Genomic DNA, 14,261 nt, shown 5'->3' with positions numbered 1-14,261 from the left:
GAAACGACACAGGATTGACAGATCATCAGAGCATATTAAGAATAAAGAGGGCATTTAGTTAATTTGGACTAACCGCAGTTGAAGGACACATGAAAAATAACACTGGTGACACACAATCCCTTTCACTTCATCTACTGTTTCCACTTATCATGTGTCCTCTGGTTGACAGCCAATAGTTAAAAGCCTAGAATGCAAATTGAGCTATATCTGGAAGAGATGAGAAGTAGGTGGAGGAAATTCAAAAAGTGCTGTCACACGATGATAGCATCTGCCCGCCCTGAACTGTCAAAACACAGCTGTTAGTAGCTGGTCTCACAAAGCTCTACCGATCTCCTATCTCTTTAATAACGAACCATCTCAGCACCATGATGGCCTTTTAATAATGTACACCCACCAATGATACTCTCATTAGACTGGGCTTGCAGCTGTGGGGGTGTCACCAAGGTAAGGGGCACACCATGAAAATTACAATTCGCCACCAGATTTACGGTGGCTACAATTAACAATTACTGTCAATGCTCTGCTACCCCAAAGATGAGAACTGATATGAATATGGATACAGGAGTACTACACAAATGGTTTGGCTAAAGCAATAATTAGTTAGATGCTGCATAAGAAGTTCTCATGTCACTGACCTCTTTCATGAGAGGTGTAAATGAACTTGGGAAACACTTATATTAATTGGCTCAATGAAAACACAGAATGTGGGAGATATACACCCACACATATCTGAGCAGGGGCGGATGACCAAGACATGGACAGACTGCAACTGCCTATCAAATACATTCAAGCCACATCTAATGTTCCAACCTGACAACTAACAACTATAACAGTTACTTGTATACCTGTGGCTTCTGTTGGTGCCTCTGGTGCTGTGCTGGTGGAGGCTGGAGCTCTGCTAGAATCGAGCAGAGAGTGGATCCAATTGGAGGCTCCCTGTCGGAAATCTCGCAGCAGAAGTGCAGTGTCTCTCCTCACCAGGCTCAGCGTGCTCACCTTCTCCACCTGCTTCTCGGTCTGTGGCCCACTGCCTGGAGAAGACATAAAAGAAGAAAGTAAATGCACAAAACGGATAAAAGTATTTGTTATTCTTCAGTAAGCACAAATGAGTAACAACAGAGAAGACAGGAAAGCAATAATAAGAGAGGTATAATAGTCCAGTAAACGCTGACAGAGTGCGTTCAATACTGCCATACAATTATTTTCAAAGCCAACAATACACAATGTGGACAGCAGGAAGGAACAGAAAAATGATGAGTGTTTTAGTTCAGTTATTGAAAGGAGAGTCAGCATAGCCAATCTCTTTGTCACAAATTGTTAGCCAATTCCTGCAGTCATTCATTGTCCTCAGTTCTCCTGCCTTGTGAAACTAAAATTTATTATCACTCACACACACACACACACACACACACACACACACACACACACAGGGGCCATTTATATGGATACACTGTAATAACATGGGAATGGTTGGTGATATTAAAGTCCTGTTTGTGGCATATTAGTATATGTGAGGGGGCAAACTCCTCAAGATGGGTGGTGACCATGGTGGCCATTTAGAAGTCGGCCATCTTGGATACAACTTTGGTTTTTTTCAATAGGAAGAGGGTCATGTGACACATCAAACTTATTGGTAATGTCACAAGAAAAACAATGGTGTGCTTGATTTCAACATAACTTTATTCTTTCATGAGTTATTTACGAGTTTCTCTTTGTTCACAGCCATTGACATGTCGAAGAGGTTAACACATGAGGAGCGGATCTCAACGAGGATGACCCAGATCGGCGCACAGAATTCGCAGAATGGGCAAAACAAAATTTGAAACAGGACCCTCAGTTCACGCAGAAGATTTTGTTCAGTGATGAGGCAAACTTTTATGTGAATGGTGAAGTTAACAAACAAAACCACCGCTATTGGTCTGACAATAACCCACATTGGATGGATCCCTCCAAGACTGTTGGAACAACAAAAGTGATGGTTTGGTGTGGTATATGGGGTACAACGATAGTGGGTCCATTCTTCATCAATGGAAACATCAAGGCCACTGGATATTTGAACTTGCTACATGATGATGATGTTTCCCTCTTTATGCACTGAAGCTGGCATGTTCCCTGAGTTTTTCCAGCAAGATGGTGCACCACCACATTATGGGTGCCAGGTCCGAGCATTCCTAGATGAACAGTTTCCTGGAAAGTGGATTGGTCGTAGTGGGCCAGTTGAATGGCCCCCAAGGTCTCCCGATCTGACCCCCTTAGACTTTTATCTTTGGGGTCATCTGAAGGCAATTGTCTATGGTGTGAAGATACGAGATGTGCAGCACCTGAAACTACAGATACTGGATGCCTGTGCTGGCATTTCTCCTGCAGTGTTGCTATCAGTGTGAAGAGTGGGAGAAGAGGGTTGCATTGACAATTAGACACAATGGGCAGCACATTGAACACATTTTATAAGTGGTCAGAAACTTGTAAATAACTCATGAAAGAATAAAGTTACATTGAAACCAAGCACACCATTGTTTTTCTTGTGACATTACCAATAAGTTTGATGTGTCACATGACCCTCTTCCTATTGAAAAAAAACCAAAGTTGTATCCAAGATGGCCGACTTCTAAATGGCCACCATGGTCACCACCCATCTTGAGGAGTTTGCCCCCTCACATATACTAATATGCCACAAACAGGACTTTAATATCACCAACCATCCCCATGTTATTACGGTGTATCTATATAAATGGCCCACCCTATACATATACATACGTGTATGACTCATTACCTACTTATAATATCAGAAAGGATTGTTGCTGTTTGTCCTTTTTAAAAGGTGGATTTTTATTACATGCAATCAACAATGATATCCAAAAACAAGGAAAACAATCCTAAGAGTAAAATATGTGAAATTAGTCAACATCTTCAATTTTGGAAAGAGGGGAAAAAAAAAAAAGAAAAAAAAAAAAAAGTGTTTGCCCTTAATTCTTGCTTTTTCACATTAGTACTGTTAATTTGTGTTTTTCTCCTCAGGTTTTAGCTGTACTCTTCACAGTCTAAACAGCATCCACAGCATTGGCTTTGGATTAGCATGGTGACAGTTTAACTTTTGAACAGAGAGGTCTTAAAAATGCCAAAGTCATTCATTTTTTTCCTGATGCGTTTTTAGCTTTTACCTGTTCCCTCTAGGGTTGTGTCCTTTCACCATTTTTATCTGTCTTTAATATATAAATGGTTGTCAGAGCGGGCAGACATATCAAGTTCACTGATAATTTTGTCATTCTGTCACTGCTCAGTGATGAAAAAGCCAACCATAGACCAGTGGTGAAGAAATTTATTGACTGGATTAACTACAAGGACATGATAATAGACTTTAGGACAAAGTCTTGCTACATTCTTCCTACAGATTTCTATGGCCAGGCTGTTAAAGCTGTTCAGCAGTACAAGTATCTTAGGACAATAACCGAATAGAATAATATTTTAACCCCCCAAAAAAAGGAGCCAGTATAGATTGTTCAAAGGTTCATTAGTGCTAACTTTCTTTAAAAAGTTAGAAGTTTTATGATAATGTTTTTATATTCTTTTCTCTTAACCCTTTCACTTCTTAGTTTGGATTAAATAACTTTAAAAAATTAAAAACATAACTAGTTTATTAAAAAAAAATTTTTTTTAAATAAATAAATAAAATACAAGATTATGCAAGTTCCAGGCACGTATATGAACAAGCTCTCCAAAAGTCAGAGCTACAAAGAAAGCTCAACAGTAGTGATGTGCGGATCCATCCTGAAATATCGATTCCTCCGATACCAGTCATTTATGTTCTAGAATCGATTCTCACATTAAAATATCGATATTTTAGTAATTTAGGGTAAATTTGTAGTTTATCATTAACAGGAACACAGTGGAAAGAAACTATAACATTCGGATTGTCTACATTCAAAGGAACTACTTCCTCTTCTGCCTTTCATAGTTATGTGCGAAATACAGCTGTATAAATGTCTCGCAACCGCTGGCGCGCGCACTCACAACAATGGCTGAGCGTAATTGGAGTCATGTGCGGACGCATTTTATCTCCACAAACAGCTGAGACGTGGTTTGCGATACATGTGGCAAAAAAGTGCTCCAAGAGTGAGGTGTTGTGGCCATACTTGCCAACCTTGAGACCTCAGAATTAGGGAGATATTCAAAGGGGCTGTTGGGGTGGGGGGGTGATAAATACATTTTACAGTGTTTATTTATCGGATAAAATACATTAAATGTCACCGTTATTATTGGCCGGCCTGGAAACTTATTTCTCTTTCTGGGTCTGCCCAGAAAGAGAAATAAGAGTAATATTAAAACTAAGTAGCTGCCGTCATTGTTGGAGACTGGAATTGGTTGGGCCGTGCTATGAATTCTGCAATATGGTTTTTCAATTTTGTTGTCCGGGTGGAAAATTCGGGAGAATGGTGGCTCCGGGAGATTTTCGGGAGGGGCACTGAAATTCGGGATTCTCCCGGAAAAATCGGGAGGGTTGGCATGTATGGTTGTGGCAACATCACTAACCTTGTCAAACACCTCAGAGTAAATCATATCACAGAATACGACGAGCGTATGTTGAGACGAACTGAAGAGGAGGACAGGGACAGGTGCTGCTAGGGCGAGACAGACGTCTCTCACGGAGTCCTTTAGTGCTGCAGGCAGGCAAGGTGTTCAAATAGCACAACTTCAGTTTTTTTATTTCTATATGATGAACCCTGCATTAAGTGATAAGAACAAGTAATCTGATGTCCTATAATCATTATTACGCTATAATTTGAGATACAATAAATAAAATACGTTTTTTTTTTTACAAAGTATCGGTATCGGATCAGTATCGTCGATACCACCCTGAATATTACTTGGTATCGGATATCACTACTCAACAGTGCAGGTTTCTTCCTTCTAGCTGCAGATTTAATCTGCCAAGATGCAGATTTAAGAACTCATTTCTCCCTGCTGTTGTTGGCCTCCTGAATATAGTGATGTAATTCTAGGTTTTTTTGTGTGAGTTGTTTGTGTGTTGAGCTGAAAACTTGACCTTTTATCTTTTAATGTTTGTTACCCACCTGACAACTTATTTCAATAAACATTTATCATACATCCAGTAGAGTAAAGTTGTCACCAGGTGGTTGACAAATACGTTTATGTAATGTATAACAAGGAGTAGACAGATGTGCTCGACAGAAACGAAAAATAGGATTCAACTTAAATCTCAACTTCAGGTAAAAATCAGAAATACACACACGCACACACACAAACCTACCTGCGTAGGCACTGAGACACCTAGAGAGCACACTGAGTGGCAGCAGGGGATCCATGAGCGTTAGCAGACGGGAAGGGGATGCGTAGGCTGTCAGCAGGGTAGCTGGATAGGCTGCCACGATGCCATCTGGCATTCGCACACCAAAAGCAGCAGCTCGCATCGATGTCGTCACACATAAATTGCCTCCTGCACTGTCACCAGCCAGACACACCTTCTCTCCAGTCCATCCTGTAAGGAAAAATAAAAAAATTATAGACTTCTGGTACAAGGACAGATAGAAAGAAAAGTAATTCACAGGGAAAACTTTGAAAAATGAGACAACATGAAGGGGACAAGAACGTCTTTTTTTTTTCTTATACATCTTTTCAAAAGGAAAACAAACAAACAAACAAAAAAAAAAAAAAAAAAAAAAAAAAAAAGGCAGTGTAACAGCAACACTCTCTTTTCTGTTCACCATTGTGGTAATAGGCAGCTCTTGTAACTAGGGTTTCCCTATCTACTTCATAGCCGTGATATTGAGGACTTGTACTACAGCAGTAGCATATTGCACTGCAATCTCTGTTAATTTGACACAGTGTGCTTCAGTGGACGAGCGTACCCCAAACCGACCAGATGGCTTCTTTTTTTCCTGTCGAAATACTGAGCATCACAACTGGTGTGATAGCACTGAACAGCAAGTAAAGTGCAAGAAGCATACAGCATGATCACTTTCAAAGTGATAAATGAATCCTCTCAGGAGGTACAAGCAATTGGTGAACGCAGCGGAGGATTTAGAGAAGCACTCCACAGAAACCTTCACGCTGAAATAGGTGGGTGTTATCCCTTCAACATGCCTGCTCAGTAATTCTAATAACTTTCTTCTCTTTCATCTGCCTAAGGGACATACTGTTACTTCTGCATACAAAGATGTAACACACACACACACACACACACTTTTAACACAAAATTGTTTAGATTTTTCTCTTCTCTCTCTCTTTTTTTTTTTTTTTTTTTTTTGTAAAACCAGAAATCAAAAACTCAAATCTCATTTAAAACCATTTAAAGTATTCAGACATGAAATCAGTAGCTTGTAGAAGATCCCTGGCAGCTTATACAAGCTACCTCGATTTGGGCAGTTTATCTACTCTTCCTTGCGGATCCTCTCAACCTCCAACAGACTGGATTGCAAGCAAATGAACTACTATCTTGAGGTATCTCCACTCTCTGGGGTTTAACTGTGGGCTTTAGGACATACTTTGATCCTTGAGTGGTCCAGAATATGCCTTTCCATGCTTGAAATCATTGCTGCGTTTCCTCAGTTCTGACAAGTTATTGCTTATCCTGTCACAGAGTTCCTCCATAACCCCATGCTGCTACCACCATGCCTCACCATAGGCTAGTATTAGCAAGTAATGAGCAGTGCCTGGTGTTTGAAAGGTATAAGGCTCAGAGTTTTGCCCAAAGACCAATATGTCTATCAAATCACACTGAAGGTCTATGTCACCACAAAGTTAATACTAGGAACATTCCTGGTAGTTAATTTCTTTCATTTCACAGTTATTGAGGCCACCGGACTCCTGGGAACACTCAGATTTAAAAGTTGCTTTGTACCCCTCACTTTGATTTACGGTATGCCTCAAGTCTTACTGCATATATCTACAGAAAGCTCCCAGCTGACTCCATGGCTTTGTTTATCCATTTTAAATTAAATCTTTAGTACAATAAAGTGAACAAAATATGAGAGGGTTTGAGTACTTTGTGAATCTGCTGTATACTATTCCCATGACTTTAAAGAATAAACAGAAAATATACAAGAGAGATACAAAGCCACACTCAAGTATAAACAATGCTGTGTGATGCATATACCTAATAGGTGGTGGTTTCTCAAAGCCCAGCAGTAGGCATAGAAACATTCCTCTAGGGCGCGTGGGAAGGGTGCCTCAGGGGCCAGAGAGTAGTCCACTGACAGTATGGGAACACCAAGGTCCTGGGACCAACTCTTTAGATAGGGCTGTTTCAAACAGAAGATAAGGATACAAAGACGTGACTTTATAAAAGGAAAAACACTGCTTTTTTATGTTGGTAAATTTATGACACACAACAGCAGCCATAATAAAACACAGAGGCAGGGAGAGAGAAATAAAAAGAGAAGTGATTGAGGAAAAGCCTGCTGTGTGGAACATTTGAAAAGAAGGACAAAAAGTTATGAAAATTATGCTTTCTTCTGATGTCATCTGTCTGCTTTCTGGCTTACTGTCTAGACAAAGGGAGAATGAGGGCTGCCCTCACAGTCAAATCCATTTTCCTTCTTTTTGCACTGCAATAACAAAGGTGCCCACATGTCCTATTTGGTGAAGTATGAAGAGAGAGGACAAAGAGAAGGAGGTGGCGTGGATAGACAAAGAAAATCCATAGATACAGACTCGCTGTCAGAATACTGATCGTTGTTTTATATTGTTACAGTCAGGTTAAGCGTTTACTCTGCTTAGGCAGTGACCTTGAAATGTGAGAAAGGCACGATGAGTTCTGACAATATTACTTTTGCAAAGCATTCGCCCTTTCCTCTTCTGTCTTTATCAAATTCCAACACCTATAAGTTTGCTATGATAGGTGTTGGTAAAAGCAACAGATCACCATTCACAATGGCAGGAAGAGCACAGTGTGTACATGTTTATGTGCTGTCTCATCCCTCATTGATTTAGTATGACAAAAAGAAAAGTAGCAGCTCCAGCAGTCAGCTGTGATGTCTTAAAACTCTACCTGTCACGATAAATCTCGGTGTGAGGACACAGATAAGTGTGTGCATGCAGTCCAAGCACTGAGCAGGAAAGGCAATGTGAGTTTGTGCAAATCAGTAAAGCTGCTCCCAAGGTGTATATGCGTTCTACTGAGTGAGAACAACAGCCATTACTGGCAGTCTACAACAAGTCCATATGAGTCAATGGGCAGGTCTGCTAGTCAGACAGTTCATCATTTGCCTGCATAAAAGAAGCTAAGTATTTACTTTTTCTTTTCTTTTTTTTTCCCCTAAATGCCCCACTGGGCAGAGAAGAGGTGTGTGCAAGAGTTTTAATGGGTGGGAACCAGGCTGTATAAATTTAAATGACTCAGGAAACTCTCCTCACACACATAATTTTAGAGGGTCCCAAATCTATCCTCTAAGCAGGAATTAAGAGGAGCTGCTGTCCTACTGATTCTTAGACAGAAATAGCAGTTAATCTGCAAATACCTCAACATTTACTGAATGTGGGTTTGTGCCCAAGTTACTAAATACATAGACTCTAAGTACATTTATTCCTGTGATATCAGCATCATTATGCACTGAGACCACCACAGGATTCTTCATCTGAGGTTGAACTGTTCATCTCACCCATATGATGGGAGATACAGGATCCAGAAGAGGTTAAATGAGAGACTGAAGGCAAAAATGCTCATCTCCACTCCATCATAAAATCTTTCATTTTTGTATTCCTCATTTCTGGGTCTTGGTAGAGGGATCAAAAAAGGCAAAAGGAGGAAAGAAAGTGATTTCCAAATACAACTAAACTGAGATGTAGAAAAAGGACACAAAGTGAACAAAAGTGATTTTGTGATATCAAAAAGATTGAGAAAGAGGATGTAATAAGAAAAGAAAAAAAACGAGCGCCTAGAAAAAAAGAGAGAAGGATAGTCTGACAAGTCTTCCATTAGTGCCCTGGGTAATCTTTCTCTGCGGGGTTGTACAGTTCTCTGTTAATTCAACATGACAGCCCCACACACCCCTTCTCTGATTGCTCCTTCTCATCCTTTGGTTGCTATGCAGCTGCAGATCAAGGATGCCAATGTCCTTTGCAATTTCACAGAGCCCTGTCTTAAAGCAGCTATAAGTAGCTTGATGCCACATAATGACCACACAAGCACAGGATAAAGTACAGGGGTACAAACTATATAAAAAAAAAATCTTCCTATTTATAATCAACAAACCACACTAATGTGCAGTCTTCCTGTTAAAATGTATTTACTGCCACCAATTTAAACTTATGATCAAAAGGGTAAAAAAAAAGACTAAGGGTTTTTTGTTGTTTTTTGTTTTTTTTTAACATAGTAATAATATACAAGGCTAGTGTCTGTGTGCTTCTTTTTTCTAGCACAGTGATCCAGAAATTAAATCTAGGATACAAGTTCCTCCTTTATGAGAACAAAAAGGAGTGAGGATGAATTAGATGACAGAAAGCAATGACAGGGTCAGCTCTGCAAGTACCTTACCAGTAAGTAAGCCACAGAGTAAGGTCAGAGAGTCTCTGTTAAGTTTTCAGGGGATAATTATAAAAATAATTAGTCTAAATTCTCAATCCATGTCACACTATTGACAGGGGAAGAGACTCAGACTGGTAACCCCTCTTCTCCTCTGCTGTCAACTAGTGTCTGTCTCATCAACACTTTAATTAGTTGGGTTTTCATTACAATTAGTCTGAGAAAACATGATTGAAGGGATGAGAGGATGAAATTAGCTGGATGACGGCTTTGGTGATAGAGGCTCAAAACCTGAACTTGGGATCTAATGCTAGAGGTGTATTGTTGTTAGTGCTTTGACAGGTAAGTGCCACCTTTTCTTGGTCTGTGTTCTATTATAAAATCTTACAAACACATCAATAGTGTCCTATACAAACCTCCATTAAATAAAAGGAAAGTCCATTGAATCTAACCAGTTTTATCATGCAAGACAGAGGTAATCATAATGAATCTCTAGTCAAAGTAAAACACTTCTGAAACTGAGCTAAATCCAGTAAAACAGTAGTTTCTCACCTCATGAGACTTTGAGGTCTGTGCCACAAAGCCTCCTCCATGGAAATGGATCAGGAGACATGGAGAAGAGGGGAGGCGCTTGGTCTTCAGCCCCAGGGAAAGAGAGATAGCACCCCCCTCGGAGCGGGACAGAGACAGCAGTGTTTCACTGTCCTGAGAGAGTGAGATTAAAAAAAAAAACAAAAAACAAAATTAGGAGAACAAATAACTTAGAAGATGAACAGAAAGACAAATAATCAAGATCTCTTATTTGGGTCTAGTATTTACAGTGTCTGTGGTTCCAAACAGTGTCTTATTGCTGATAAATTTTCTAATGTTGGCAACAGGGTTCCTTTGAGAAGTGGATTAACCAGTTGTTCTGAAGCAGCTTGCTGACAACCTTGCCTGGTTGCAGGAACACATACTAATTCCCATTAATTAACAGAAACAAGGACGGAGGCTAAGAAAGTGTTTCGACTGATGCGGGCTTGTGTTTTGTGACATAAAAAGGACTGTTGTTTGTTGGATGATCAATGTGAGAAATTGTATGTCTGGTTAAGTGCCAGGCTACAAAGAGCAGCTCGGATAAAGGGGGAGTCTCCCAAGAGAAAAAGGGAGGCAAAGGGAAAAGAAAAAAAAGAAAGAAAGAAAGTAATGACATTATGTGTGTGTGTGTGTGTGTGTGTGTGTGTGTGTGTGTGTGTGTGTGTGTGTGTGAGTGTGTGTGTGTGTGAGTGAGAGAGAGAGAGAATTAAGCAGAATAAGATGATGATTTCAAGCTGCTGTTTAAACAAGGAAAATACCACATATGCCAACAAATATTGTTGAATTGTTCACTGAAAGATTTTTTTTTTTTTTTTAAATGTCTGATATATGTAAGGTCAGCAAAAACATATTCAGGAAAACTAACCTATTTCAGTACACTTTCCTAACCACCAGAATTGGCTACGGTACTTAAATATGCATCACACGCACAGATAATACCAAGAAAGATGCAAGTGTCATCTGGTTGACACAAACAACCTGTGGACTGGCCTAGCACCCAGCACTGGCGTTCTACTTATCTTCTTGTCTAAGTGCTCAGGTTGTATTTGTTGTCACTGGTTGTCAAAGATTGACAAAGAATTGGTGCAGCTCCTACAGTGATGCAGACACTGCACTGGGCTGAAGTGATCAAGAGAGCTGAGTGCAAAGGCAAAGCTGGCTACATAGCCTACAGCTACAAGCTGTGGGTAATTACAGAAAGAATAAAATTGTGCCTACAAGTGGTGGGGAGCCTGAGCTTAGCCTTAGAGACACAGTGGGAAGCTTAAGGCATTCAAGAGGGGCTCAGTGAAGAGCAGATACTGCTTGGCATTAAAAGAAGCTAGATAAAGTGGTCTGGACATCAGTCTATGATGCTTCCCAGTTGCCTTCTGGGTCAGCTGCTGGATAGATTATGTTGGGCTTGTGAAGGTTTCAGTGGTGATTCCAAAGCAGTTGAAGCCAGTGGCTGGGGAGATGGGGGTCTGAGCATCTCTGCTATGGCTGCTCCCTGTGATCTGGACAAGCAGCAGAAAATGGATGGATAAATGGCTGTCAGTGCTTTACTGCGTATGCCAGTTGTCTTGTAACCTGCAAGTCTTCGCTACCTTTTAGCCCAGAGTGAGCATAGACAGAGTTCATTTCCACAAACGGCTTTGTATAAATATCAATTAACAGGAGTTTCAGTAGTTCACTTCCTCAAGGGGCACACTTTGCAAACCGCGCTGCACCTCCACTCATTGTACAGGTAGATTACTGCTTCACGCCGTTGTAGCTTTTGCTTTTTTATATTCTGACTACTAGTTTTGTTGTACTGTTCTTTGTTATTGTGACTATGTTGAACTGTAGCAAAGAATCTGTCTGTCTTCTCCAGCTAATAACTAACCACTTCTCTGACATTTAACCTCTACCATGGAGACATGTGGATTGTGTGCAACACAAGGACACGTTTAAATTTGTAGCTGCACTTTTCTATATTCTTTTGCCTTGGTGGTGTCCTTGTGAGTTAGGAACCTTCCTAACTCACATGTTTTTCTTTAACAGACTTCACAAATGCTAGCCAGACCAAGGCTGTGTGCAGCCCAACAAGGTTTAGATCAAACACCTGCGACTGATGCCTCCCTTGCTTCCAGATGAAGCCCTTAAGTCAGATGCTAACTGGCAGTGCCTGCAGTGTATCCTTAGCAGTTTCAGACCTGTTACAACCCTACTTAAAATCTTTTTGAGAATAATCAGATCAGATGAGCGCCAGGGTCTTTCATCAGGTTGTTTATGTCATTCAGATCACAAGTTTGACTTTGTTGTTATGTCTCAACCTACTACGCAGGCATGAAAAGCACATTACCGTATTAACGTATTACAATCCCATCTCTGGCAGTCATCCAGAATGAGATTAGAACTCAACATAACAATGACATAGAGACAGGTGTACAGCAAGTGCCAGCATTAGTCTTTAAAAGCTCCATAAACTTTTGCAGAGAGTTTGAGATTATAAACATTTTATTGAATTTTCAAGTATGCCACTATAGTATGGACTGAATAAAGATTCAAGTACCTGTCCTTCACGCAGGTCATAAGAAATAAGTCTCATCTGAACAGGAGCAGTGCCGATGTGCGCTGCTGGCGGAGCTATAGTTACTGATGCTCTGTGGTTGGCCGCCAAGGGAAGGTCAAAGGTCGCAGGAGGCACAGAAAGAGCTCGGTTTACCTTGACTTGAGTGGATGTCATACTGGCGAGACTCTGTGGTAAAAGAGACAGACATAAAAAAACAAACAAAAACCCCCAGACATTTAGTGAGAAAACAAGTCAAAGAAAGATGAGGAAAAAAAGTCCAAGTTTCAGAGTGAGGCAGGCCACTGGAGGGAAAGAGAAACTGAATGAATAAATCATGAACCCCATTGAATAAATTGAATTCCACTCTATTACTAACAGCCTGTAGGTGAAATGCATAATGATAGAAAGGTACCATTACCAGAGGAAAGCAAAGTATCCCTGATACTGCGCCGAAATTAAAAACAGCACTGTGCAGATCCTGGTGCATGAGTTAGCAAAGATAACTCTTCTCAATTACAGATGTCCAAGAGCGGGCGTCTCTTTTTTTACTTGTCAACAGACAGACACAAAAAAACATTAACAGTCTACTCACAGACAGGACTTCAGTTTCAGTGATGTTCCAGAATGTCTTCCAGAAATGGACATCCAGGTTCTGGGTGATGCGGTCAAATTCAGTCCCCCTCAACTCGGGGTCAATGGCATACTTTCCTGAGGTAAAGAAAGAGCTGGCTGCTACCCCTGAAAAAAGTAGGGAGAAGCATATATGATGAGGAGGAGACCAAGATAAGGCGATGGAGAAGAAAAAAAATAAATAAATAAAAAAAAAAAAAAGAGAGGAATGCATATTATGATAATGATGGGTTAAAAATGGAACAGAAACTAAATAGCAAGGACAAAAGATTTAAAAAAATAAATAAATAAATAACAACAGGTAAGGGAGCCACATTTAACATACAGACAAAGAGCAGGAACAAGTGGAGGAGGGAATGAACATTAAAGTTTCAAGTGTCTGGTCCCTAGCAGGGGGAGGGGAAAAAAAAAAAAAAAAAAAACTGAGAAGGGTGAAATTGGCTTTTACATAGTCAAAACACTACAGTCGTTTTTGCCACAGGGATTTTTAAGTCTACTGTACTGGGCCCATGGTAAGCCACACAAGGACTCAATTGTATTATCAATCTTCTCTTGCTTTCAGCGGTTTGTTTACTGCCCACGATTATGTGTCAAGGATGGGCAGTAAGGAAAGGCCTTTTATCATGATGATATACAGGCACAGGAATGCTAATGTAGCTTACAGTGCTAAATGCAGAACAATTTGGCAGAGTAAGAGCTTTAGAATAAAATAAGTTTCTTCACACAGTTATACAGACCACTACAGAGGAATATTATGCAAGGGGTGATGGTCTAGCACACTCACCATATGGTGCAATACCTCCTGCTTCCACTGTGGTGCAGCAGAGAGCACAAGAAACCATGAGAAATGGATAATTCTTTACTGAATGTTAAATAGTTTTCTGTCTGTGTACACACATGCACAATACATGTGTGTCTATGACAGTGCATGTTCTTCTCTTGCTGCCTCTGTACATAACTATGTGCATGTTCAAAACATTCTGAAATATAAAAGAAGCACAGCAGCAAGCCCTCAAGATTCCAAGGGATGAAAGAGCATCT

General features: G+C 40.3%; 1 protein-coding gene across 6 annotated transcripts in view; it reads right to left on the bottom strand.

The window, feature by feature from the left end:
* Positions 1 to 14,261, bottom strand: part of lipeb (lipase, hormone-sensitive b) — a 30,441-nt gene that overhangs the window by 6,381 nt on the left and 9,799 nt on the right. For all 6 annotated transcript variants that reach the window (XM_040030257.1, XM_040030259.1, XM_040030261.1 and 3 more), the window contains 6 exons: positions 13,183 to 13,328; positions 12,591 to 12,776; positions 10,034 to 10,186; positions 7,115 to 7,259; positions 5,270 to 5,497; positions 846 to 1,031 (listed from right to left, as the gene is read on the bottom strand). In XM_040030257.1, the coding sequence (XP_039886191.1) occupies positions 846 to 1,031; positions 5,270 to 5,497; positions 7,115 to 7,259; positions 10,034 to 10,186; positions 12,591 to 12,776; positions 13,183 to 13,328 (1,044 nt within the window). The remainder of the gene's footprint in view (positions 1 to 845; positions 1,032 to 5,269; positions 5,498 to 7,114; positions 7,260 to 10,033; positions 10,187 to 12,590; positions 12,777 to 13,182; positions 13,329 to 14,261) is intronic.

The sequence above is a fragment of the Simochromis diagramma genome, unplaced genomic scaffold, assembly GCF_900408965.1.
Source record: "Simochromis diagramma unplaced genomic scaffold, fSimDia1.1 OVJJ01000361.1, whole genome shotgun sequence".
NCBI classification, from domain to species: Eukaryota; Metazoa; Chordata; class Actinopteri; order Cichliformes; family Cichlidae; genus Simochromis; species Simochromis diagramma.
The sequence above is the reverse complement of the archived record's forward strand: the minus strand, read 5'-3'. Positions and strand labels throughout refer to the sequence as shown.